We start from the raw sequence: 27828 nt of genomic DNA, 5'->3' as shown, positions 1-27828 counted from the left end.
TCCAGTGATTTTTTAAATTTTAACATCTTCATCTGTTTACTCTATTATCCATTTCTAGTATGAGTTCTGTTTTTTGTCTTTTAATCATAGTGGGTGCTTGCATACCTCGGAGAGTTTGTTGTTAATATCTTGGCTGGTGATATACCTGGAGAGAAGGGTGAAACCCATGCAGGCCTGATACTCCAGGAGGATAGAGTCGATGTAGAAAATAGAATGTCTCATGACAGAGTTGTAATCTGTACTCGACCCTACACTCTCCTCTGACCAAACAGCCTGCCTTACTAGGGCCTCCATCTCTCTAGTTTACCTCCTTAGTCCATAGACCAGGGATGTGCAATGCACAGGATAAAACCCTCTGGGCTGTTGCTTATCATACATGCTCTCCATTCTGATGGCCTTGTTAAAGGCTTCTTACATTCCAGCCTGGCAGTGGGCTGGAAGTGGGCAGATAAGGAAGAGCCAGACAAGTAAATGAGAAAGAAAAATGGCATACCTAAAAAGTTCCTCCCAATTCTGACTCCAACCATTGATCCTTGAAGTTCAACTTCACCCACCCAAAATTACCCAAATATACACTGGGATCTCCATAATTTCTTGTGTTACATATTGATAAATCCCAGTGCCTGCCCAGCAACCATCTGGAGCATCCCTAGTGCTGGATTCAGGGGAGAGGACCAGTAGCCTGTGCTACTTGCTATATGGTCAGGAACCCATTGATTTTCCATTTTCCCCTCATGTTAAAACTAGTGGTTAGATTTACAAACACACACACACACATTCTTAGACACAAAACACAACACCTCTAAATGTCTCATCAGTACATACCTTTAGAAGTTGTTTCCAAACTTCTGTTCATGTGGTTATTATGATTATCAGCTCTTATAAATACAGTTTCCCTCTCCAAATCCAAATTGCTTAACATTAAATGGTTAAGGGCAGAAGACAGAAAAGAAATGTACCTTTCATTTCAAAAGCTAAAACTAAAAATCAAACCAAAAAGTAAATTTTCTGAGAGTTTTCCGGGTGGCAGGTGTTAAAAGTTTTGCATGCATTATATTATCTTCACATGTAATAATTCTATTAATACCCTTTTTCAAGGGAGAAAATTGAATTTCAGAAAGCTTAGACAAATTGTCCAAGGTTTTATACATGTATGTGTGTGTGTGTGTGTGTGTGTGTGTGTGTGTGTGAAGTCGCAAGAACCAGAAATGAAACCCAAGCCAATCATTTCCTGCTTTCTGCCTGCCTTACTTATCATAGGTTCTGGACTTTCCAGATCCAGATTATGCTTCTTCGTATTTATATTCATGCAGGGAACACAGTTCATTCAAAACACCTTAGAATACACTTCTGCTTTTTTTTTTCTTTTTTAAAGGCCACATAGTATACCTGCCACACAGTGGGAAATTATTTCTCTGGTACTGGATAAGTAAATTAAAGCATTTCGTTATATATATCCAAACATCCATCAAGCTCACAGAGTCATTTAGGAGTTTCTGCTGCACGTGGTCACTTCCCAGTAGAGCTGTTATGAAGGGTCTGGGATGGCTCCTATAAGCAAAGTAAACCTAAGGTCTCCTTTTAGCTACTGTTATTTTACAAGAGATCACAAAGTAATGTAGGAACAGGATTAGAGGGAATTACTTTTCACAGGTGTTTTGGTGGAGATCTTCCTAAAATAATGCTATAGCTTTCTACCAAGGTTAGTTTATTTCTTACAACAATGTAGATTCCTGGTTTAGATTTGAGTATGACCATGATGGTGAAATCTTAGCCCATTTGTATTGAATTCTTTATTATCCAAGCTTAATTGAACTAGAGACATGAGAACTCAAAAGTCTAAAATCTAAGAGATATTGTTAATAATTAAAGAATTTATATTCTATATCATTTTGTGGTTTTTATCTTCTCCTTAATGAAAACAACACTGATTTTTTAGTTACAAATGCTTATTAAAAGTAGATTTGACCCAGGTTGGGTGCTGCTTTATGCTTGGAGTTCTATCTCTCTGATATACATTCAGAGCTTCTAAATACTAGGGCAAAAGTAATCTTTTAACACATAATTTTATAATGCTTTAGAGAGAAATATGAACTCAAATTTTTATTTTTTGATTCTGTTATACCTCTACAATTCAAGGTCTAGAAAATTAGCCTACAACTCATCTGCCAAAGCTCTAGTAGAGATAATTTGGCTGTCTGCAAGAGGTATAAACAAGATAATTGAAGCAAGATAAAAGATAATTGAAAGGGGAATGTTTAGCAATATCAAATGTGGAACTTTGCTTCCAAAAGGGAGGAAATGTGATTCAAAATGTCCACTGTTTTTGTTATATATAGTTGGAAGTTTAGGCTATAAAGAGTCTCAGATTTAAAAAAAAAAAGAATGAAAAAAATATAATATGTAAGATACTGAAAGAATATTTGCCTTCCATAACAATTTGCTAGTTTACTTTAACGTACTGAAATAGAATATCTTTCAGTAGTTGCCTATTCCAGATTACACAGGCAAAATTCAAAAATCAATCTTTATAGGACTAATTGAGATACATGTTAGAGTAGTAATTAAAATTTACCTTCACAAGGAATATTTTCTTATTTGAGCTTCCAACAAAAATGGGACTGAAAATGTATTCATGTCAGTGATTATTTTGATGTCTGAGCATTGAAATGAGAAAAGCAAAACTGGATATCTAAGTCAACTCACCCAGCATTGTTGAGGAAAAAGGGACCATGGATAATATAACTAAATTAAAACCAAAAATGGTATTTATAAGGTCAGCATTGGCAAGAAAGAAAGAGGGAAATTGTCACCAATCAGAGGCTGAGGACCTCCTTCCCTTGCCTCCAGTTCTTTAACTCATCAAAACTCCAGGCTTCCTTCAAAAAAAAAGGGGGGGTGGGGGGTGGAGGGGTGGGGAGTGGTACTTAACCTTATAGTGTATTTATTAAAATCTCTGTCAAAATATTAAACAAGCAGTTTCCTCAGCACTAAGACTAAGAACTTAGATCTTGCAAACATATGATAAATATTATATTCTCCTTTTTATGGCCAATACATATCTTGCTTTAATTCCAGGAAAAATATAGAGTAAGCTTTGAGCGCAGGTCTTCATCCAGGTAGAAGCATTCAGTGCCTCAAATTGCTTTAAATTAATGGTTATTATAAAAATGCTAAGGTGAAAATTAGCAAATGACTTGAGGCAATCAAAAGAGAAAAAGAAAAAAATGGACAAATAACCTTACTGTTTAGTTTTGCTAAGTTTAAAATAAGATGTTTATATTGCAGATATTGAACTCACAGGTGTATCTAACCTGTTTCAAGGAGAAGAAATTACATTATCTATTGAGGAATTTTAAAACGCAATTTTCGTTGCCACTAAATCAGTTTTTAGAATAAATATATCCTTTAAAAAAAAAATCCAGGCTTTCTTTATAAATGAGTAAAACCAAGAATTTCCTTGTGAGCAGCAGTTTGAGAGGGACCTCATGGTATTCAAAAAAGAAAGCTCGGAAGGAAAGGAATAGCGGACCTTGCAAAACTTCCAAAAGCCTATTTGAAAAGGGAACTGACTACCTGCAGGATTCAGGATTGCCTATAATTCATTTAAGATCTATCAATCCAGGGGAATAAAACATTATCAAACTTTAATGAATCTGGAGTGAATAAAGCTTTAAACATTGTTTTCTTTCTTCCACTTTTTAAAAATTTTTGAATTTGCAAAATGAATTTATTTGATTCGAGGAAGGACTGGTTTCCTCATGAGCATCCTTTGCCTTTTTAATGTTAACTTTCAGGATCACATCAGAGAGTAGAAAACCCCAATCACTTATATGAATCTAAAGGTTTTCTGTTTCCCTTTGGAAAATTTCTCTGACTTATTGACATAATGTTATAGTAGAAGACATTTTCATTTTTTCTGGTTTGTATTGTTGGAGAGGGGAGCTTTATAGAAATTTGTCAAGAACATTGAAATGGTACTCTTCTACTGAGTCTAAGATTTTTATAGATATCATAAAGGCATTTTACAATAAATGGAACAATTCTTAATGTTTATGATATGAGAAAGCATTTTTTCTTACATTGTAGCATTTAACTTAAATCTATGTTAAGTTCCAAAAGAGGAACTATATTTACATATGAGAAGACTATTAAAAACTTTATACAGGACCATTCTCCTGCAGCAAAATATTGTAGGATGATTTGGAATGGGGAGAAAATGTGGAGAGAAATTACCAGTTAGAAAGATTCCATATAATAAAATGAAGAGAAAGGCAAGTATTTGATGAAAAACCTATGTTCCACAATGACCATAGTGTATTCTCACGTAACCTGTAGTAGAGACTACACATAGAAAGTTCCAGAAACTGAAGATACTTGTTGTCTTTTTGTTTTTGTCATTCTCGTTGTCATTGCCTTTACTCTTTAATCATTCTAGCATTCAAGGACTCAGTGAGATTTTCATGTGTATTTTAAATGGAAATTTCTTGAAGCCTAAATCAGTGTAACAACACTGAGGTTATTTTGACAAGAACATATTTCCATTTTTCAGTTTACTAATTCATATCTCTGTGCCATAAGTAACCAAATGCTTTCTATAACAAATTACATTTTTCAGACATAATTCACTTTTCAAAACCTGTTCACAAATACTGACCTAAAATGCATATACCACTATAGAAAGAGATTGTGAAGCTAAACATGTTATAAGCCCATTTTAAAAATATTTCTCTGAAAAAAATGTGTGAATAAATTATTAGCTTTTTGTATTATTTTGAAGTCTTTAGTGATAAATAAAAATGTTCCATTCCTAAAAATATATATTGTCCTTATTATTCTGAAAGCAATGAGTTTATTGTTGATTGTGACTTGTCACCTCAGATAAATCTGCAAAGAAAGATGCGAGTTACTGGTGTGATTACTCAAGGAGCCAAGAGGATTGGAAGCCCAGAATATATAAAATCCTACAAAATTGCCTATAGTAATGATGGAAAGACTTGGGCAATGTACAAAGTGAAAGGCACCAATGAAGACATGGTGAGACTAACTTGACCTACTTAATTTAAAATTAAAATCCAATTGTTAATCATTGATTTTTAAATGCCTACTGAGTCTTCAGCAGAAGCCTTATTTTGTTGAAAATAAATTCATGATAGCTTTTCTTATTGGGTGATTGGGGTGAAGGGATAAGGAATTTTTCCAAGTTACAAAGGTATGGTGATCACCATTTAAGAATTCTGAGATTTTAATTGATGGTCCTTAAATACTTTGTCACAAAGATAGCATGGGCTTGTGATAACAGTTATTTTTTAACAGTCAGATTTCAACTTCATTTTATTACTTTAATAGATGAAATAACCACTTATCAAAACTATCTTAAAAACAAAAAAAGATACAGGTGATAGAAAAGATGTGCTTGATATTTTTATAAAATTTTATATATGGAAAAATGTTATTTATTATTTAGCAGAATGAAATATTTTAGAAGAAATGGATGTAGTATTCGTCTCCTTTGCCTCTTCATATGACATTACCAATTCTTTTAATATTTCTTCTCAAACATTTTATTTTAAAAATTATAGGACTGAAGATTATCCCATTTAAAACTGAACCTTTGACTAAACTCTAATAAATTTTATGAAAGCTTTTTAATTACCTTCTTATATGAATTTAAATAATGATTTTTGATAAACAGGTTATATAAAAGGTAGAACAAGAGTAAAATTTAAAAGAATTAAACACTATACCTTTTAGCACTGAAATTTTCGAGTTCAACATAATTTGTCACTATTACATGAAGAGTTATGGATCTTGTAACCAATGATCTGGAACTGGCTGATAAGAAGGAATCTTGATGAGTTGGACCCTAAATCATAAATCTGACAGTAGCATCAGAAAGACTGAGTCTTCGGGAAGCAGTAGTGAAGACTGACTTGTACCTACCAAGACTACTATAAATACTAAGTCACAAAATGCAGATTATGCTGAAGTCTTTAAGGTGCCTATTTCTCAAAAAAAGAGAGAAATACTCCTTGGATCTGGAGGCCTGGCATTAAAAATTTACAAGACCATCATAATACAGTATAGATTATAACACAGGCCACAGCGGCTTCTAGCTGTTATGAAAATTTTATCTATGGGTTTTTCCATTCACTGCTAATGGCAAGACACTTCCCAAATGCTCTAGGCTCCCAGATGTTTCACTTCAAGCCTTGAAGGATTATGTTGGTTAGGGTACAGGGCCAATATATGAAAATAAGTACAGAAGCTGTTGCAATTAATAGTTTGAAACTCTGTATTATCACTTTGCACAGGTGTTCCGTGGAAATGTTGACAATAACACACCCTATGCTAACTCTTTCACACCTCCAATTAAAGCTCAGTATGTAAGACTCTATCCCCAAGTTTGTCGAAGGCACTGCACTTTAAGAATGGAACTGCTTGGCTGTGAGTTATCAGGTGAGTCTCATGTTATCAATTTCCATACCGTCTTTAAAGAAAACAAAAGTGCATTTGTATATAGCCTGCTACCAAACTGAAAATTTTCAGCACTCAAAAATACTCATTTCTGCTACAAAATATCTAGGGCATGGTTCCATGTGAAACTATGGGTGTTTGTATGTAGGGTAAACAATTTCTAAAACATGCTACAGAATAGTATTAAAGTAGAAGAAGCAATTTTTTTTGAGGTTTTGAGTGGTAAAGAAGGTAAAACTCTTGTCAAATTTAAATGCCATTGTTTTTAATACTAACAATGATTGATGTTTTGTGAAAAAGTTTCAGTTAAAACTGGAATCTGCCTGATCTCATAAAGTAGAATGTAAGTTTAGGCTATATGGTATAGAAAAGGAAGCTCTGTCCATCTACCATAAGACTTGGATTTTTTTTTTAGGTTCTATGAAACATATAAATTTATCGTTCTTCCCAAGGGAGCGATATTCTAATATCAAAATTGCTACCATAAATTCATTCTTGTATCATTCTTAGCTAGTGACCTGTTTATCATAAGATCAGTGGTTACCCAACTCAAGGATAATCTTTCAAAAGATTCTGAGTTAAATAATTCTTGTCCTCCAGGAACATCAATATTAGACATAAAGGTGAATATTTTATGTGTGGAGATCTCACAGTGGTCCCGTTTCAGTATAGCTAAACAAAATAGAAAATCTTATCTAGGCATTTTACTATTTATTTTTGGTATTGTCCTTTTATATCTGGCATCAAAATTTACAAACTACCTTTACTACAGTGGCCTGAAATTATTTTATTCAAACAATTTTGAAGAAAACTAAAAATCCATGTGTAATCATCTCTTTCAGCATACCTCAAAGCATGAAAAGACCTTCACCAAATTTACCACAAATACCATTTAGTTAAAAATGCATACCTGCAAATAGACAACTCTGAGCTGTTTATTCATTCAAGAGGCTGCTTGTAATTTAAAATGCATACTTATACCTGTTTCCCTTCTTAGTTTTATTTATGATGCCAAGAAACGGGAGGATTTTTAAGCAAGTAAAAGTTGCCATTAAAAACAACCAGTTTTTAAAATAAGCCCATTGCATTTAAAGGAACAAGAATGACTTGGTTAGACAGATGAACCTAGTTTAAGAGTCACAGTTTCATGTTATATGTGGGTGTCCTTTATGAGGCAACCAGCATACAGTTTTAGTACCATTAATTTTCCTAAATGAGATGTTTTCCCTATTTTGGTCATTCAGACTGGTTTATTGACTACCAGTAAATCTCAGCAGAATTATTACTGTACACTGTTTGTATTGCATGTCACTATATCACCACAGGCCTGCATCATCCCTAAGCCATCCTTCACAAAGCAATCAAGAGGATGCCGCAATATGATGAGGTCTGCTGCAAGCCCTGTGGTTTTTAGTTACTTAACATCACCTTCCCCAATTTTTCAATCTTTTGACTTATGAGAGTCAGTCACTAATACATGGCACAGTTAGACCCCTAAGGTGTGAATATATGTTACCTTTGCATTTGACAAGAGGTTACACCTGACATTTTACAAATTTTATTTTCTGAAAAACAGAAGCAGTGCCTGATCTCCTAGCCCCACAACTGATTTTGAACTTGCATGCAGACAGTAATATCTCTTGGTAGATGCTTATAAAAGCTATGGCACTTAACTATAGAAATAATCAACTTCGTTATTAAAACTTCATTTGGTTCAGTTGCCATACACAGCAGTAAAAGAGTTAGTTAATTTATATGGATGAAATCGTATGAACGAGAAGGGAGATATGTGGTGTGAGGCAAATTGGCAGAGAGGTTAGCTATAACATTTGGAAATAAATAGTAATATAACTTACCAAACTATTTCCCATAATCCAGTGCAGCGCTATAAAGCCCCAGGTTGCCTTATTGTATTCAATAAACTGTTATAAGATCCCTCAGCCTGCCTAGAAGATCAGTAGTTAATCTTCCCAAACACTTAAAAAGAAAGCCTGCTAAATTCTCTGAAAGAGATACGATTAAAGATGTTTAGAATGAAATAGATCATGACCATTATAAGAAGAGGAATACTCATTCTTTCACTGAACAAATAATTACTCAGCCCCTCCTCTGGGGTAAGTACTGGAAAGCAGAGTGGGTATGAATTCTATGACTAAGCAGAAATGATCAAAGTAAAAGCATTTCTTTTTTGTCGATTATTTCTAATGCTAGGTTATATCACAAAAGGAGGAAAACAACTACTTTTCCTTTTCCCTTGTATCTTTCTCAAAACAAGAAAAAATTTAAAAGGGTAGAGGGGGCAAAGAGGAAACAGAGGATCACATCAGAAGCCTGCATATTACCTTAGAACTGCGTGAAGAGAAATGGCATGCTGTTAAGACTTAGAACTTACCAAATGCTTGGATTTTGTTACGGTATTTTCCTCATTCAGAATTTACATATAAGTTTTAGAGCTATCTTCATCACAAGGCTTAGGGTATATTTCTCCTACCCCTAAATCCCAACAAGACGTGTGCTAACACCCAACAAGAGTTGTGCTGAGACATACAATTGGCTAACCCTGCATTTGTCATGTTTGCATGAGAAAGACATTTCCTGGAAGATTAATGTGAATGCAGTTATTGAGGAACCCCAGGAAGGAAGAAGTGATCTGTCTGACCAGGATGGAGAGCAATAACTTGTAGTCAAGAATTATTTATCAATGAAGAGTTCTAAACCCCCTCTTTTAGTAGCCTGGACTTAAAATGACCTAGTTTTAGAAACTTCACCCCATCATAGGATACACTTTATACTGACTGATGAACACTTAACATTCCTATCAGTTATGATGAGTTTTACAGAAATATTAAATACTATTTACAGAGACATTAAAAATAGCTAACACTTACTGAATGCTATCTAGTTGCCAGCACTGTTTCTTTTTTTTTTTTAAATCTTCATTTTATTGAGATATATTCACATACCACGCAGTCATACAAAACAAATCGTACTTTCGATTGTTCACAGTACCATTACATAGTTGTACATTCATCACCTAAATCAATCCCTGACACCTTCATTAGCATACACAGAAAAATAACAAGAATAATAATTAGAGGCCAGCACTGTTTCTAAGTACCTATGTTTATTAACTAATTTCTTAGAGCACTTCTATGAAGTCATTTTAATTATTATCACCATTTTATGGATGAGAAAACTGATGCACAAAGCAGTTGAATAACAAGTTCAAGGCCATGAAACAAATAAATGGAGAACCAGTAGAGTACAAGGAGAAGTCATTGGTTGGCTAAGTTTCTTTTATTCTGTGTGTTCTTGATGATCAAAGTTGCCATGTTTTGTTTCCTGGCCAAAATGTAACAGTTGTATATATGGAAGACCCAATTACTGAATGATGTGATAATAGAGTCATCTTTTCTTTTATGACCATGGTGAATGGCATTTTGTCACAGTTACAATTCAATACTGGAAAATACTGTGAATTTATATGTATACACATGCGCACACATATGCTTACATGTAATTTATTAAGAACAGGCAAACTCAAATTTTGCACCTTATCAAACCTGAAAATATACATGGTAGATTTGAGAGTTCTTCAAGCAATATCCAAGACTCGAGGTTATTGACTGTGATTTAAATATAAGATTTTATAAAAAGTATTTTTCTAATAATGATTTGGGCTAGAATTAGCTTATTTCCTTCTGTGATCTTACCTAGTAGTCTAAATTCTACACCAGCACAGTACCTGGCACATAGTATACACTAAGTAAATATTGGCTTCCTACCTCTCAGAAGAAGCCCTATTGATGCTGTAATAATCAGGGAATAAAGATGAACAGACATTTCTTAGGAAAAAAATCTGTCCATTTTAGAATATAACGGGAGCAGTTCGTAAAAATGATTTTGTATTGAGGGAATTTTCATTTGAAATATTATGGAAACAAATAAAAGACAACCAAATATACTTTATGAGAAAATGACCTATTTTTAAAGACACAATGAAACTGTTGAAAATCAGGGAGCAGTCATAAGACTACCGGTAATGAGACAAGAGAGCATTTCAGCATTGTTTTCATTTTGCAAAATCATCTATCACAGAAAGTAGTTTGATTGTTTGTCTTCTTTTCAATTTTTCCAGAATATATCAGGCAAAATAACCTGAATGGCTATCTTGTTTTTCAGTTTTGTTTCAGATTTATTTCTGATTATAGCCTTTTTAAAAAAAATTTAGATGCTTTCTCTTTGGGAGAATGAATAACATTATGTTTAATCTTCTTTTACCTATCCAAAATGAATGCAGAGAATTTCCAGGATAATAAATTATTTTTCTCATGGAGTCTTTTTCATTTTCTTTCAGGCTGTTCTGAGCCTCTGGGAATGAAATCAGGGCATATCCAAGACTATCAGATCACTGCCTCCAGCATCTTCAGAACTCTCAACATGGACATGTTTACCTGGGAACCAAGGAAAGCTCGGCTGGACAAGCAAGGCAAAGTGAATGCCTGGACCTCTGGCCACAATGACCAGTCACAGTGGTTACAGGTACTATTTTCAAAAACTCTTTCTCCACCCACCCCTCCTTCCTGGGTAGATTTCCTGTTGGTTAGGTAACTGTCAAAGTCGTCAACTTCATGCTAATTTAAATGTGCCTTCCTCATTGGCTTGGCTAAATTGGAAAATATAGAAATTTCTTATGAAGCCACACCCATCATTATTTGTACGCTGATGCTGCTATCAGATTGATATGACAGACTGTACTGAATCACACTATGTATTGGTCATTTTGGTTGATTATGAGAACATTTGTGTATGAGAAAATTTGCATTTTCATTCTCACCTGCTGTAAGGCTTTGTGTCAATATTGGTTTTGAAAGTGTCACAGCAGGGATCCCAAAGGTATTGGAATCATCCCTTCACCTGCAAATTGTTTACATAAAATCATGATTCGTGATTTTTTAGCTTTTATCTGGGGTTGCTAAGCAATGTAGCAATTTGATTACTTTCTCATAACAGAACTTGATCATAGAAGGAAAGCACAGATACTGTTGCAGAGTCTATTTATCATTTTCAAATGAACAAAATAAGGTTAGAGTCAATGCTTTTCAAAACAATCTTGTTGAAATGCACTTATTTGTGGAGTACTTTTGAAGTCTGTGCAAATTTGTTTATGTCTTCTGTGGCAAAGACAAGTAAGACAGCTTGATTCCATAATGATGCCACTGCATTTGCAAGGTATGAATTATACCTTTATTGATTTTTATGCTGTACACATGAGACTCAAAACTGTGGTAATTCATTGTATTTCTGGAAATTGTGAAAATAATTAAAATAGAAAATTCAACCCTTGTCAAACTAGATTTCCTATATCCCTTTTCAGTCTTTACTTGACCTTATTTTACCTTATTTTAACAGTATTCACATTTTTATTCACATTTAAAAAAAACATTTACTTCTTTCTTTACTTACCCTTAGCATGCTATTTGGATCATTACTGAGCTCTTTCATTAGCTACCACACGTTATTGAATTACATGTCTTTCTCCTATTATTATTCTACGAACTCTTTGAAGGTAGGGAGTGTACGTTCTTTTTCATATGATGCTGGCAGCCAGCATGATGTCTCTGTCTTGTATTTGGCAGTGTTTATGCAATTAAATCATTCACTGAACATGTATTTATTGAGCACCTGTAAAGCACCATATGCCATAATGAATAGTAATACCAAGAGAGTGAGCAATATATTCTTCATGCTCTTTGGACATTACCTCCTTCTTAAAACATTCCTTTTATTTGGCTCCAGTGATACCATACTCTCCTTGTTTCCCTCCTACCTCTTGATTGATGCTTCCCAATGTCTTTTCCAGGCCACCTTTCCTCTGCCTGTTATCTTCTAGCACACCTCTTTCACCATCCATATGCTCACACTGATTTAGCAAATACTGGCAATTATTAAAAATTGATTATTAAAAAAATGATGCAATTACTCTAAAATCATTTCACTTCTCACCATCCCCACTGCTATGTCTATGATCTAGGCTATCATCCCCTGTCACCTGACTTTGGCAGAAGCTTCCTAAACAGCTTTCCTTTTTCTGGTCTTACCCACTACAAATCAATTTCCCTAAATGTAGCCAGTGTGTTTGTTTGTTTTTTTCTAAAATGCACATGTAATTATCTTACTCTCTTGTTTAAAATCTTTCAGTGACTCCCTATTAGCATCAGGATGAAGTGCAGATTCCTTAATATAGTCTAAGAGTGCATGATTTGGCTCCCTTTTTACTCTTACTGCACTCTTTTAAATTTCCTTCAGTTTCTCAAACCAAATACTACCTCTCACTTCTCATTCCTTTATAAATGCCCTCTTCCTAGAGGAAAGCAAGGGAAAGAGAGCCTCTGCCCTCAGCATCACCAGCCTTCAATTGGTTAAATGCTTCAGAGACCATTTGGACGTACCTTCCTCTGGGAAAGTTTTGCTGCCAACTCCATGCCACCCCACATCTGGCTTAAGTTCTCTCCCGATGCTACTATGTCATCTGTAATTTCGTCACTGTAGCATTATCACACTGTATTGGAAACTGTGTCTTCATGCCAGATCATTTGCTCCAGGAAGTCTGGGAACACTTATGTCTTGCTGACTGCTCTATCTCCAGTGCTTTGCTAAATATCTGTCCCCAGACCTGGTATATGGTAGCATTCAATAAAAATTCATTGAATGAATGAATGGATGGTTTAGTTATAAGTATAATACAAATTATTGATTTGTGCCTATTCAGCAAATATAATTGTGATCCCTGATTTCAGAGGCCAACTGCTGCATATCCTTAAAATTTTAAACAACATCTGAAAATGACATCTAAAGTCTAATATCAAAAAGCTGGTGTTTTTAATAGAGGAAATGAATTTTATAATACATATCCTTCATGAGGTTTTCAAGTTGTTGATTTGAAGAAACCATGGAAAATCGCCTTTCCATTTGTTAGGGTTGTCATTGGCAAAATTGATTTTGTGGTTGTTGTGTAATATTTTTTAAATTGTAAGTATTCCTGTCATATGTCAGATTGACCAGGTATAACTAATATTACTTTTCAGTCATAATGACATGTGGAATTAGACAAAATATTTTACACCCCATAGGAAATTCAGACAAGCTGGTAGATTCTAGAAACATCCACATAAAGAGATTGCCAATAGCAAATTCCTTTAGAGAGATAAAAATAAATGTTTTTACATGAGTAAGAGTGTAATCTTTGGTGGAAACCTCCATCCATCACTTTGTTAAAGATGGCTTTTCAACTGTCTTCTTAAAGGCACTTGCATGCTGAAATTGATTCATTCTGTTAATGACAGACTTTCTGTCAATTCAAGGACCAGTTCTACCACTGTATGTCTATTTTCTGTTGTGTCAAAACATATTCAGAATCTCCAAGGCAAGGTAAATTGGCATCTTTCCTTCAATTTTTCTCTTCTCTGACATCATGCCTTAGAATTGTGACTATTTTTAGAGCTTTCCTCTCAAAAGAATATAATATGTTCAACTATGCATTGTTATGCTTGCTAGTGTTTTTGAAAATAATATTAACATGAATAGAGACATGTAAGATTATATAAATATATGTGTGTGTGTGTGTGTGTGTGTGTGTGTGTGTGTGTGTGTGTGTGTGTATGACAGTGAGATTAACAGTGAGTGGAATGATGATGTTTTGGAGTTGTTGATACAGAGGTCAATTTTTATCCTCAGCTGAGGCTTCTGAATTTATAAACTTTAGCTGTATTTTTAACAAAAATACATCAATTCTGAGCTATTGCTCTTCAGAGAAGCAACCATGTCTTTCATTTAAATTCCCTTCCTTCATTATCAATCTCCTGCTAATTGATTTTTAAGAAATTTTTCTTATATACTATACATGTGACCCTCTGATACATAAAGTTTTATTTCAGTTTAATAGGTCTGTGTAACATAATCAGGTAATATTTGGAAATACAATTTTTATAGATGAAGCCAAGAAAACACCTCTATTCCATTAGGAATAATTTGGTGTTTTAGGAATTCTTAGGTTTTCTTTTAGAAATTCTTAGGTATTCCAGTATTGTTTTAACAATTTATTCTTATTACTCTAATTTTTCTTACAGTTTTTTCTATAAGATCAAAATTTCTAGTCCCTCTCAGTCAAAGGTTCTTGTGTTATTGTTTAGAAGTGATCATGCCTAACTGATTAACTTCCTTAAGCTATTGTTAATTATGAAATCATTATATTATCCCCATATAAACATGACAGAAATACATTAGATCTGCCTTGTCCTAAGTGAAAGAATTCTCAGACTCTTGATAGAATGTTATTGCATTCACTCTAATGCATATCATGCTGCCTAAAACTTCAAATTTCAACCAAAGTGTTAAGCAAGCCCTATTAATGTATTCTTCAAAAACCTCCCAAAAGATAAATAGCAGTTCTGCCCTTCAAAAAATCTCTATACCACTTTGAAAGATCCTTGATTTGTAGTTGGACACTTCTGACACATGACTGGGCTAGATTTTAATCCCTGCTCTTAAAAATGAAGTGGCCTTTGACTCACTGGGATTTTTAAAGATGAGATATTTATCTCCTGTGGTTGGCATCTAAACAAAGGAGTCAGATTTCTAAGAAGGATTAAGTAAGACTAATGACAGAACAGAGTAAGCACACATCAGGTGCTACGCAGATAGCTTCCTTCTTTCTCTTTCAGGTAGGTGCTTTGTGTGAACTTGGGAGGGCATGATATGATGGCACCACTTATGATCAAGAATGAAAATATGCATACATATTCTATTTCATCCAAAAGAGAATTTCCAATAGTACTATTAAATCTTATATCATTAGACCAGTTGCAAACTGTAAAGAGTATTGGTAAGTTATTGTAAATTGGTATTGGCAAACAAAATATTTGAAATGGTTTTCTCTAGATAGCATCAGATTTTTCAAATTCTTTGTCTATGAGCAGTAATAATAAATACTGACAACTTAAAATGATAAGTATATCATTTGACAATTCCCTTTTAATTTATGCTGATTCAACAAACTGAGATTCAGCAGGGAATTGAGGTATTTAATTATGTATTCTATCAAGAGAATAACTGATAATAATCTTATAAATTGTGAATAAATATAGTGATTTGTATGGGGGATGGAACTCAACAAGGATCACTCAGAAGTAACTTGTATTGATTAAAACTTTAAGAATAAGGCATCACAAATGCTCTTGTTCTGAATGAAATGTAGAAGCAATCATTGCCTTATTGGTAGTGACTAAGAACTAAAGAAAATAGATAATTCATTGTCTATAATTGAATCTAATAAAAGGTTTTCAGATTTCATAAAAGGTAGTGTAATATAAATGACTCACAGGAAGGAAAATGTCACAGTGTCACCTAGGAAATGACCTTTTGATCTATTTCATGAGACATTTGCTAAGTTAAGGCAGTCTGTATGGTATTTCAACCAAATCAGTAGAATTAATAGAGTTGTTTGACTGTACATTTTAGTGCTGACCTTTGTCACAATTGTATCTAACCCTTCACAGCTTCACTCAAATACTAAATTTGTGGAAATATATAAGAAAGGAATTGAATTTAAGCTTTTAAATTAAATAAGCCTTATTTAATTAATTCATTTCAGTTTTTAAAAGGGAGTATTCTAGCCGTAGAATTCACAACTTCTTGAAAGCCAGTTACTTCTCTTGCCTTCTGGACAATTTATTTACAAGTGTGCTGAAGGAAAAGTTTTTAAGGATCAAATGACCTCTAGGCTTCTGGGAAACATTTGGCAATATGAAGGAATATTTGGATTTCCAATTCACCATTCCAATATTTCATATATAGTAAATACTAAGCCTGCATGAAAGGTTCATCTGTAAAGCAACTCTGAAGATATGAATCAATGAAATTTATTTTGTGCATGATTGTGAAACAGCTTCTGTTTTTTCATAACATTGATACATTTTGAAGTCTAGGAAATGAATCAAATGATGCCCATATTGGCTCAGATTATAAATCATCTTTAGAATTTTTGTAATTTTACAACGTCTAACACTACTTAATTTAAGCCATTATTAAGCACAAATATACTAGCATTTATGTATAGCAGCTCATGAAAAATACAGAAAGTAATAAGCAATAACTTCTAATGGGGGTGGGAAGGAGTGAATTAGGTTCAGGATGTAGGGTGCAGTATCGAAAAGCAAATCCCAGGTAACACAGAAAAATTGGATGGGGGTAAAAGGGCCTTTGTGATTAGGAGATTATTTTAAACGACTTCATAATTTTTTAAATGCTAGTAAATATTTTTCAGATTCCCGTTATGAGAAAATACAGTGCCACGTGCAAGGAACCGAAAGTCATATTCGGCACTGTGTCTGCCTGCTTATGTGATTACTGATGCTTTAATTGCACGGGTTCAGCATTCCAAAAGCAATAAACAGAAGTGTGGGAAGTTGGATGCTTCTGCTTAGAAATGGTAGTTGAAAACATTGAGAATGTATATGCACAGCAGGCCCGTTCATGTTTTTATGATAATGAGAATTAAATGATTTCTGGTGCCTTTGTTTACAAATGAACTTTAATTTGTTCCATATTAGTTATCTTTTTATTAATGAAATACAGTTATAAGAATGGTTACCATTCTCCTCTAAATAAATGGGCTGAAAATACGGCAATGAGGATAATTTAGAACTTGGGAATACTTTTCAAATAAGATGAGCATTTGTAAAGACTTGCAAATGAAATGTGAATCCATTTTAATCAGTGACCTCATTTTGTCATTAAAGCAGCCCTCTTAGTTGAGCTAAGTAGTGTTTGTTTTGTAATGAGGCTACTGAGAGTCAGAAAGGCTCGCTAAAGATGACACAGCCAGTAAGTGGTGGATGGGGATCTGCATGCAGTCAAGAAGTTCACCTGAGTCTTTTTACCACATTATTTTGTAAGCCCATTTAGTGAGTAAGATGTGACTCCTTTTTTTAGGGGATATTTGTTGGATTAGGAGGCCCATCCAGCACCCAGTCCTGACAAGCACTGCCTTGGCCACTTACCCGGTCATGGATGGTGGCACATGGTACTTCTTGGGTCCAGCTTGCCCTCTCTCCTTGTGGTTCCACATTTTTTAAATTGTGTACCCCTTATAGTGTTTCTGAACATCAAATACTTACACACACACATTTTTTAAGTACTGGGGAAATTTTAACTACTTTTTTTTTTTAAGTTTAAAATAAAACAAATAGGAAACAGGACTGGAAATTCTAACATTCTCTTCCCACCACCCGATGGCATGTCTGCTGTTCACACACCACATTTTAGAGAATACTGCTGTGTGCTACACTCCTACCTCAGTTGCTTTGGCTTATCCTGGACACCTTTGCAGTTTTTCTTCAAAGCCCACCATTCTGTAATGAGTAGGTAATTAAATTTTTGTTTACAATCATGATTATAGGCATCTCTCACTTATGAAATATTTACTTGCCAGCTAATGTCTGCATAAAATAAATCTCTTTGTAGCAAATATTGTATTTGCCTTCTCTTTAATGACAAAATTCTAAGGGGAAACATTCCTCAGAGAAGTGACTTTTAAACCTCTAGTGTCTTTGTTGTATGCTACGAACACACTATCCTATTACTGTAGGTCACTAGCACAGGTGTCTCAGAGAAGGTGTAAGTCTCCCTAGCCCTGTCCTTTTCTGTATTAACATTTGTTGTGAATCTCCACTGAGATCCTTTACATATGACTAAGGACACATTTGTCTATTTGTAGTTTCCAGTAGTTCTGGCTTTAGTTTATGTTCCAGAAGAAAAACAAATATAAAATTCATTTGGCTGCAGCAGGATGTGACCTCAGTATCAAAGCAAACCAGTTTTGACTTCTGAACTCACTGTTAGATTCCTTGCCTTGGGTCTACCAAAAAAATCCAGAAGCTGCTCCCTCCACTTGACCTGCCCTCTTATTTCTGTGGGTTCTCGATGCCCTTCTGACTGCCCTCTTCTCCACATGAGCTTTTCTGGGTCCTTGTTGCTTAGTTTACTTACTCCTTGGCCTTGCAGTCCAGCTCCAGCTTGCCCTCTGAATGTTAATTGCCTGTTAACCCTCAGCCCACCTTCATCTCTGTGAAAGTTCCAGACTCTGTCCTGGCCCTCAGTTGACCACCGGATGCCACCTTGACCACTGACTTCACAGTACACCTGAGTCCAGCTTTCCATCACAGCTCACTCTGATCCTGGGCTCTCTACCAACCCTAGTTGCCTTGGTTCTTGGTTCTTATCTTGAATATAAAACCACTATACTGACACTCAAAATTTCTTTTTTTTTTCCAGATGCTTCTTTTCTTCAGATAGTTCCACTGCTAGAACTGGGCCCCACTGACCCCAGACCCAGTATTTCTGAAAAGATCCCATCTTCTTTAATCTGATTATAAACCAATACAATTAGGATAATACATCCACACCTTCATCCTGAAAATGCAGTACCATAAAACACATCAGGTTCCCTTTCTCTCCAATGTTACATTTTATCAGCATTTCCCAAAATGCACTCTTTAAAACACTGCTTCCATAAAGTTCTCTGAAAGAAAAGAGAAGTTCTTTGCTAAAATGTGAGAAATGTTATACCCTTTTCTCTGCTTTTTCTGAATTTGTATGCATACTAACATACCAAGACTCTACAGAATCCTATAGGAAAAAAAATACTTAACTTTGTTTTACTTGACGATTTCCAGACTTATTTGATCACAGAGTGCTTTTATAGAATAATCAGTGTAATGTTCCCAGGAACCAATTTAGAAAATTCTGTAATAATTAAATTGATTTTCTATAGGACTTCATTATTTTCAAATGGATTTTCTAGTAATTTTTTCACTCAAAAAATAAGAAGACCAAAATTTAAAGAGTTAATATGACTTAACCCTGTAAATGGCAGAACCAGATCAAAAAATCCAGTTTCTGCTTTCCTTCGAATGTCATTTTTCCATGGCTGTTTGCATCTAGCATTGTATAGAATAGGGACTAACCTTAACAGTCTTTTTATGTCTCTCAGCTTGTTTTTTTCAGAATAGCAAATAGCATGCAAAATATATGTTTGTAAGCATTGTTTTCCAATTCAGTGCAGTCTTCAGTTTTTATTATAGGCCTACTCAATAGAACAAACAATTCCATCAATTACTATGTTCCATATCTGTACAAACCAAGCAGTTAAAAATGCCTAAAAGCATTAAAAACATAGTTTTCATTTCATCTTCAGAAAGAATGGTACACATGACCTAAAGTTATCCCAGAGGTACCTGAATAGTCAACTCATATCATGAGTAAAATGGGGCATAAACATTTACTGTTTTAACGGAGTTTTACCTGCTAAGAAACAGTTCCTATATGCTAAAGGGCTTGGCTAGAATGGTTTACAACAGTACATAAATATGTGTTTGTCGCTCATGGTAAAATTGCCTCATTTGTTAAAAATTGTTTTTGATAATTTTGTTTAAAACTGTTTCCTTCTGGCTTAAAAATGACAGAGGATCGTCATTAAAACTTGTCTTTAAATACTTAAACTGTAGACGTTTGTTCTGCAAATATTCACATACTTTGTCTTTGCCTTCTTTATGTTCTCAGTGTAAAGATCTCTTTCTGTGCCAATGAGAGACTATTGTAACTGAGACGCATCAAACTCTAATGTAGAATTTGTACTACGATATTCGCTGTTTAACATTAAAATAGGACACTAAATATAGCAATAGACATGTTGCTGTTTCCTACTATTAAGCAACAGGAACTGTGAACGATGAAAGCATCATAATCTTGCAAAAATGTTCTTCTCAGGTTTTCTTCATTTAACAAGTAAGACTATAGTAAATAATAAGATTTCTGTTGTCCCATATATTTTCTCTTCTATAGACCCAAAACCTTGTGAATCAGCAAATTTTCAAAGGAGTTGGGTGTGGGGAACATGTGTCTACTTTCATTCAGCTGATTAAGTTCATCTGCACATTTATACATTTTTCTTTTATGCTACTAAAAATTGATTAAAAGCTGTCCATCCTAGAGTTATCCAGTATAAGAAAGAGGAGATATTTAGCTACAGTCATTCCAATTAGTATCTATTTTCATGATGCTTTGTTCTATAGTTTTATAGTAAAATGTAGAATAAAATTTTATAGTAATTACATTCAACATTTATTAATCACCTTTGTAGAGTTGTGTGTAATTATTATTCCATTGTATATGCCATATAATTAACAGAAACAAAAATGGTTAAGAGGACTTAAAGTAAATGAATACAATTAAAGCAAGAGTAATTAAATAGCTATTATCCAAGTTAACTCTAAGTTCCTTTTCTCCCCTCTTCTGAAATCCTACCACATATTAGAGGCTCAGCTCCAGTTTCTTTCAAGAGAAGCACTGTAGAGTTTTAATCCTCAGAAGCATAGGATTTGATTGTTCTTTGTGAGTACCACAGGACCCATCTGTTCTGTAAGGCGTATGCCTGATCCCATATATACAAGGTAATGGATCTAAGAGTGCTTCGGAATGTAACACCATATATATGTATGTTTTCTACATCTGCCTCAAAGATCTATAAAGAGAAATAGGGGAAACTCTAAAAATAAAACAGCTTTAAAGCCTTCATTGGGAAAAGGCACAGCCCAGATGCTTGTATCTCTTGCATGTTGGTGTTGAAGAATTTTTCTTAAAGTATAGTTTGGAGACCTCCTACATTGGAACCACCTGGCATGGACTGGCTGGAAGTGCAGATTCCCAGATTCCATCCCCAGAGATTCTGATGCTGTTAGGTCTGGGTTGGGCACAGAAATTTGCATTAGTGGACAAGATCTTGAGATGTGTGTGCAAATTGAAGCTTGAAAAAAGAAGGATTGGTTGTTTATGGCTTGACTGACAAAGATACTCGTTTAGAGAGAACCATTTTATGGAAATTGCTTAGATATATCAAGTTGAAAATGATTTGAGTACAACTCTGCATTTTAACAATGGAGTGTCAGGATATTACAAATTAAAGAAATATCATGGTACCAGTGTGAAAACTTTTTTTTTCTAAATTCATTTTTATTGAGATGTATTCACATACCATGCAGTCATACAAAGAAAAGCATACATTCATTCATTTACAGTACCATTATATAGTTGTACATTCATCACCAAAATTAATTTTTGACATTTTCATTACCACACATACAAAAATAATAAGAATAAAAATAAAATAAGAATAAAAATTAAAGTGAAAAAGAACAATTAAAGTAAAAAGAACACTGGGTGCCTTTTTTTTTTTCCTTCCCCCATTTTTCTACTCATCCATCCCTAAACTTAGATAAAGGGGAGTGTGGTCCATATGGCTTTCCCAATCACAAGGTCACCCCTCACAAGCTACATTTTTATACAATCACCTTCAAGATTCATGGGTTCTGGTTTGTAGTTTGATATTTTCAGGTATTTACTGCTAGCTGTTCCAATTCATTACAACCTAAAAAGCATTGTCTGTATTGTGCATAAGAGTGCCCACCAGAGTGACCTCTGGGCTCCTTTTGGAATCTCTCTGCCACTGACACTTATTTCATTTCCTTTCACATCCCCTTTTGGTCAAGACAGTGTGCAAACTTTTAAAACCTGGGCTTATTTTGATCTCACTTTCATGTAATGAATCCCCCTGAAACCAAACCAAATCTTCTGTTTCTCCTCTGTAGGAATATCAAAGGTATAGATATAGAATCGATCTAAAATCTGTGAGAAAGAGTATTTGTATTGATTTTTGTATCTCCACTATGTCTGGTTATGAGCCCTATATATAGCATAAAATTCCAGTATATAAATTATGGAGTTAAAATAATTAAAGATTTTTGTCAATTAGCCCTTGATATGTGTGGCACAATAATGGATATAATCTCAATTTATGATGTATCGCTTGAAGAGATGAAAGGTCTTCAGTAAATATGGAGTATTGTTTACTGTTATTCTCTAATGAAGAGGCCCTGCTTAAAGTAGGTGCTTGATGCATGTTGAAAGTTTTGTTGAATAATGTCTTCAAAAATTGTCAGTCCATTTGTGGTTCATAGGGTAATTTTGAGTTAACTAATTGTTTGTTAAGTATTTTAGTTTGCTCAGCTGCTCAAAGCAGATACCATGAAATGTGTTGCCTTTAACAATGGGAATTTACTGGCTTGCAAGTTTACAGTTCTGAGGCTAGGAAAAATGTCCAAGGCATCATCAAGGCAATGCTTTCTCCCCAAAGACTGGCTGCTGGTGATCCTTGACTCTTCTGACATATGGCAAGGTGTGTGGCAGTGTCCACTGGTCTCTCCCTTCTCTTCCAGGTTTCATTGTTTCAGCTTCTTCCTTCCATGGCACAATCAGTCTCCCTTTATCTCTCTCTTTCTCTCTCTCTCTCTGTCTCTCTCTCTCTCCCCAACCTATCCTCCCCCACCCCACCCCAGCCCCACCTCCTGTTTATAAAAGAGGCCAGTAAGAGGATTAAAATCCAGCCTGGACCACACCTAATCTGAAGTAACCTCATCAAGAGGTCCTATTTAAAATAGATTTACACCCACAGGAATGGATTAGCTTTAAGTATATGATTTTCTGGGGTGTGTACAGTTCCAAACCACCACCGTAAGTGACAGTATATCATAACAGGATAGTGGAATCTAAAGCAGAATATCTGGGTTCAGACCCCTTCTTTGCCACTAACTAGTTACGTGACTATGGGCAAGTTACTTCACCTATTAGTGTCTCAATATTCTCATTTTCAATGTATAGATGATAGTTTCTATCATATAGGGTTCTGTTAAAGATTAAATGAATTAATATGTAAAGTGCTAAAAAATAATGACTTTGAAAATGCTAGTTACTATTATTTGATTATTCAGAATTATCCAGTCCCCAATGAACCAAAAACAGCATTTCCTTTCATTGAGGGTTCCCAGATAAAAATTAAAGATATCTGATAAATAACGAGTTATATTTTAGCATAACTGTGTCCTAGATATTACAGAGGATATACTTATACTAAAAAAAAGTTTATTGTTTACCTGAAATTCAAACTTAACTGGGCATCCTGTATTTGCTAAATCTGGCAATCATATCTCACTCCATCTTGTACGCCTTCTGTCCCCTTGTATATCTCATTGACTGAATTATGATGCAGATACAATGACGATTTTTAGTCAATGTATAATGATTTGAATAGATTGCTGATCTGTAATTGTTTTAAAATGTACATCTATTCCAGACAAGTAGATCTTGGAAAGCCCAATCATTTATTAAACCCAAGCAAATATGCTTAAATTGACCTCACTTCAAAATTATTAAATGCTGTTTATGCTGGAGAAAGGGAAGCTATTTTTTTATTCTGGCTGTTCTGTGCTTAGTACATTGCTAAGGAAATGATTAGACCTTTGGGTCCTCACATAGAGCCATTTGATAAATTCTGAAAGTCAGTCTCTCTCAAAAGACAACATTTTCCATCACAGGAATGGGTTAAAGTTGACAGAAATGTCCCTGTGTGACTCTTAATGTCATTTGATATCTTGTGTCTGTGGTTGGTACATATTGCCACTGGATGGCAAATAAGATCCTCAATTTTTTTTAATTCACTTTTATTGAGATACATTTTCAAACCCTACAGTCATCCACAGTGTATAATCAGTTGTTCATAGTACCATTATATAGTTGTACATTCATCACCACAATCAATTTTTGAACACTTTCAGTACCACACACAAAAAAGAATAAGAATAAAAAGCTAAAGTAAAAAGGAATACCCAAAACTTCACATACCCCCAACCCTCTCTATTATTCATTTACTTTTTGTCCTCATTTTTCTACTCATCTGTCCATACACAGGATAAAGGGAGTGGGAGCCACAAGGTTTTCACAATCACATGGTCACACAGTGTAAGCTATATAGGTCATACAGTCATCTTCAAGAATCAAGGCTATTGGGTTGTGGTTCAACGGTTTCAGGTATTTCCTTCCAGCTATTCCAATACACTAAAAACTAAAAAGGGATATCTGTATAATGCATAAGAATAACCTCCAGAATGACCTCTTGACTCTATTTGAAATCCCTCAGCCACTTAAACTTTTTTTTCATTTCATTTCTTTTCCCCCTTTTGGTCCAAGAATGCTTTCTCAATCCCACAATGCCAGGCCAAGCTCATCCCCATGAATCATGTCTCACATTGCCAAGGAGGTATTTACATCCCTGGGAGTCATGTCCCATGTAGGGGTTTACCTGCAGAGTTGGCTTAAAGAAAGAGGCCACATCTGAGCAACAAAAGAGGTTCTCTGGGGGTAGCTCTGAGGCACAATTTTGAGTAGGCTTAGCCTCTCCTTTGCAGGAACAAACTTCATAAGGGCAAGCCCCAAGATCGAAGGTTCAGCCTTCTAAATTGGTAATCCCCAATGCTTGTAAGAATATCATTAATTCCCCAAGTGGGGAAGTTTAATATTTCCACATTTTCCCCCAGTGCCTCATGGGGGCTTTGCAAATACAGTTTTATTCTCTGCGCAAACTACTCTGGGATGTATCAGGGCTTCACACTAACCTGTACAAACCAACCAGATTTCATTCCCTATTCAAAGTTCCATGTAATTATGGTGTTTGAATGTACTGACCATACAAGTTAAAGTATATAGTGTGTTACAAAAAGTATAGATTTTGCAGCAGATAAACATCTCTTCCTTTGGTCTCACATAGAAGTTACAGTTTTAAAACACTGTCAATGTCATCCTTTACCCTTTAGTCTGAGTTACCTTAGACCTAACAAAGTCTATTTTGTTCATATCTCTAACTGAAGTCTGAATGCTTTTTTCAGACTCCTTAACATTTGCTGTATGGGATAATGCTGACATTCATAGCCATCAGACTTGGGCTCTAGGTCTCAGGTATCACACAGATACGGAAAGTTCCAGGGACTGACTAGGTTATAAGCAAAGAGTTCAGCATCGCAGAATTTAGAAATAGCCATTACAACTCAGGAATAGATGTAACTGCTAAGAGCTTACAATCAAGCCTTCCCCCAATAACATAAGCTCTCAGGTTCAATTCTCAGAGTTTGCATATTATGGTTAATCCATATTAGTGATGCATTATAATGTTTTGCTTTTCATTGCTGGTTTATTTTATTCAACATACTGTCCTCAATGTCCATTCACCTCACAACTTTATTCCTTCTTGTAACAGCTCAATATTCCATTGTATGTATGCACCACAGTTCGCCATTCTGTTCATCAGCTGATGGCCTTAGGCCACCTCCATCCACTACGAATCATGAATACTGCCACCATAAACCCCACTGGGCAAATGTCCATTTGTGTCCCTCCTTTCAGTTCTTCCAAATATTTACCTACTAACAGGGTTGCAGGACCATATGGCAACCCAATGCTTAGCTTCCTGTGGAACCACCATACTGCCTTACAGATGGGCTGCACCATTCTACTTCCCACCAAAGGTTATTAGGTACATCCCTTTCTCCACATTTTATCCAGCTCTTATATCCCTAGTTTATTTTTTATATGGTTTTATTCACACACCATACATTCCAAACTAAGTAAACAATCAATAGTTCCCTGTATAATAACATAGTTATGCATTCATCACCACTATTTATATGAGGACATTTCCATTTCTTCCACAAAGAAAGAGGAAGAGGTGAAGAAAAAAGAAAAAAAGAAAAAAAATGACAACTAAAAAGCAACAAAAGGAAAAATAAAATTAAAATAAAATACAATAAGAAGTTAGACAACAACACCAACACTAAGAATCCTAATACCCCTCCCTTATATCCCCCTCTTATAGACATTTAGCTTTGGTATATTGCCTTTGTCACAATTAATGGAAGCATATTACAGTGTTACTGTTAAATATAGACTCTAGTTTGCATTGATTGCATTTTCCCCCAATACAATCCCATTTTTAACACTTTGAAAAGTTGACATTCATTTGTTCTTCCTCATGTAAAAACATACTTATATTGTACATTTAATCACAGTCATTGACCTCTCTAGGTTTCACTAAGTTATACCATCCCAGTCTTTATCTTCTATCTTTCCATCTGATGTCCTACATGCCCCTCGCAGTCATCTTTGTTCAGTATACTAATACTGTGCTACAATCACCCAATATTGTGCTATCCATTTGATCTATACAATCAATCCTGTTGAACATTCTGTACTCCTTCAGCATCAAATGCCCAATCTTTACCCTCTTTCTATCTCCTGGTATCTTCATTTCTACACTTTTCTCCACACCGCTCTCTCCTGTCTTTTCCTATCTGTCTGTTGCTCTCCTTTTAGCATTTGTTGTAGAGGAGGTATCTTGTTCACAAACTCTCTCAATGTCTCCTCATCTGTAATTATTTTAAACTCGTCCTCACTTTTGAAGGACAGTTTTGCCATATATAAGATTCTGGGTTGGCAGTTTTTGTCTTTCAGTATCTTGGATGTATCATACCACTGCCTTCTTGCTTCCATGGTTTCTGCTGAGAAATCTGCACTTAGTCTTATTGAGCTTCCCTTGGGTATAATGGATTGCTTTTCTCTTGATGCTTTCAGAATTCTCTCTTTGTCTTTGACATTTGACAATCTGATTAGTAAGTGTCTTGGAGTAAGTCTATTTGGATCACTTCTATTTTGGGTTGCTGCACTTCTTGGACCTGCAATTTTATGTCTTTCATAAGAGTTGGGAAATTTTCATTATTTCCTCTATTATTATTTCACACCTTTTCCCTTTTTGTCCCCTTCTGGGACACCTATAACACATATTCATACACTTCATGTTATCATTCATTTCCCTGAGCCCCTGCTCATATTTTTCCATTCTTTTCCCTATCTGTTCTTTTGTGTGTAGGATTTCAGATGTCTTGTCCTCTAGTTCAGTAATCCTTTCTTCTGCCTCTCCAAGTCTGCTGTTTTATGTCTCCATTGTGTTTTTCATCTCTTCCATTGTGCCTTTCATTCCCGTAAGTTCTACCATTTGCTTTTTCAAGCTTACAAATTCTTCCTTATGGTCATCCAGTGTCTCCTTTATATCCTTCATCTCTTTTGTCACATTTTTTTCAACTCAATTTGATTTAGAAGATTTGTTTGAACATCTTTAATTAGTTGTTTGAACTCTTGAAGCTCAGTTGAGGTGTCACTTAATTCCTTTGATTGAGCCATATTCTTTGTGTTTCCTAGTGTGGCTTGTGATTTTCTGCTATCTAGGCATCTGATTCTCTCGATTAGTTCATTCTGGAGGTTGTTTTCTCTCTTTATCTTGGGTTATCTTGTTGGTTTTCTTTGATATGTATATTTCTTTTTTTCTCTCCCTGGCCAGTTGTCAGACTGGCTCTG

General features: G+C 34.9%; 1 protein-coding gene across 2 annotated transcripts in view; it reads left to right on the top strand.

Annotated features, from left to right (window-relative positions):
* Positions 1–27828, top strand: part of EDIL3 (EGF like repeats and discoidin domains 3) — a 469327-nt gene that overhangs the window by 338193 nt on the left and 103306 nt on the right. For both annotated transcript variants that reach the window (XM_037801476.1, XM_037801475.1), the window contains 3 exons: positions 4882–5037; positions 6315–6459; positions 10835–11019. In XM_037801476.1, the coding sequence (XP_037657404.1) occupies positions 4882–5037; positions 6315–6459; positions 10835–11019 (486 nt within the window). The remainder of the gene's footprint in view (positions 1–4881; positions 5038–6314; positions 6460–10834; positions 11020–27828) is intronic.

The sequence above is a fragment of the Choloepus didactylus genome, chromosome 13, assembly GCF_015220235.1.
Source record: "Choloepus didactylus isolate mChoDid1 chromosome 13, mChoDid1.pri, whole genome shotgun sequence".
Taxonomy (NCBI): Eukaryota; Metazoa; Chordata; class Mammalia; order Pilosa; family Megalonychidae; genus Choloepus; species Choloepus didactylus.
Note: the sequence above shows the minus strand (reverse complement) of the source record. Positions and strands in the feature narration are given on the sequence as shown.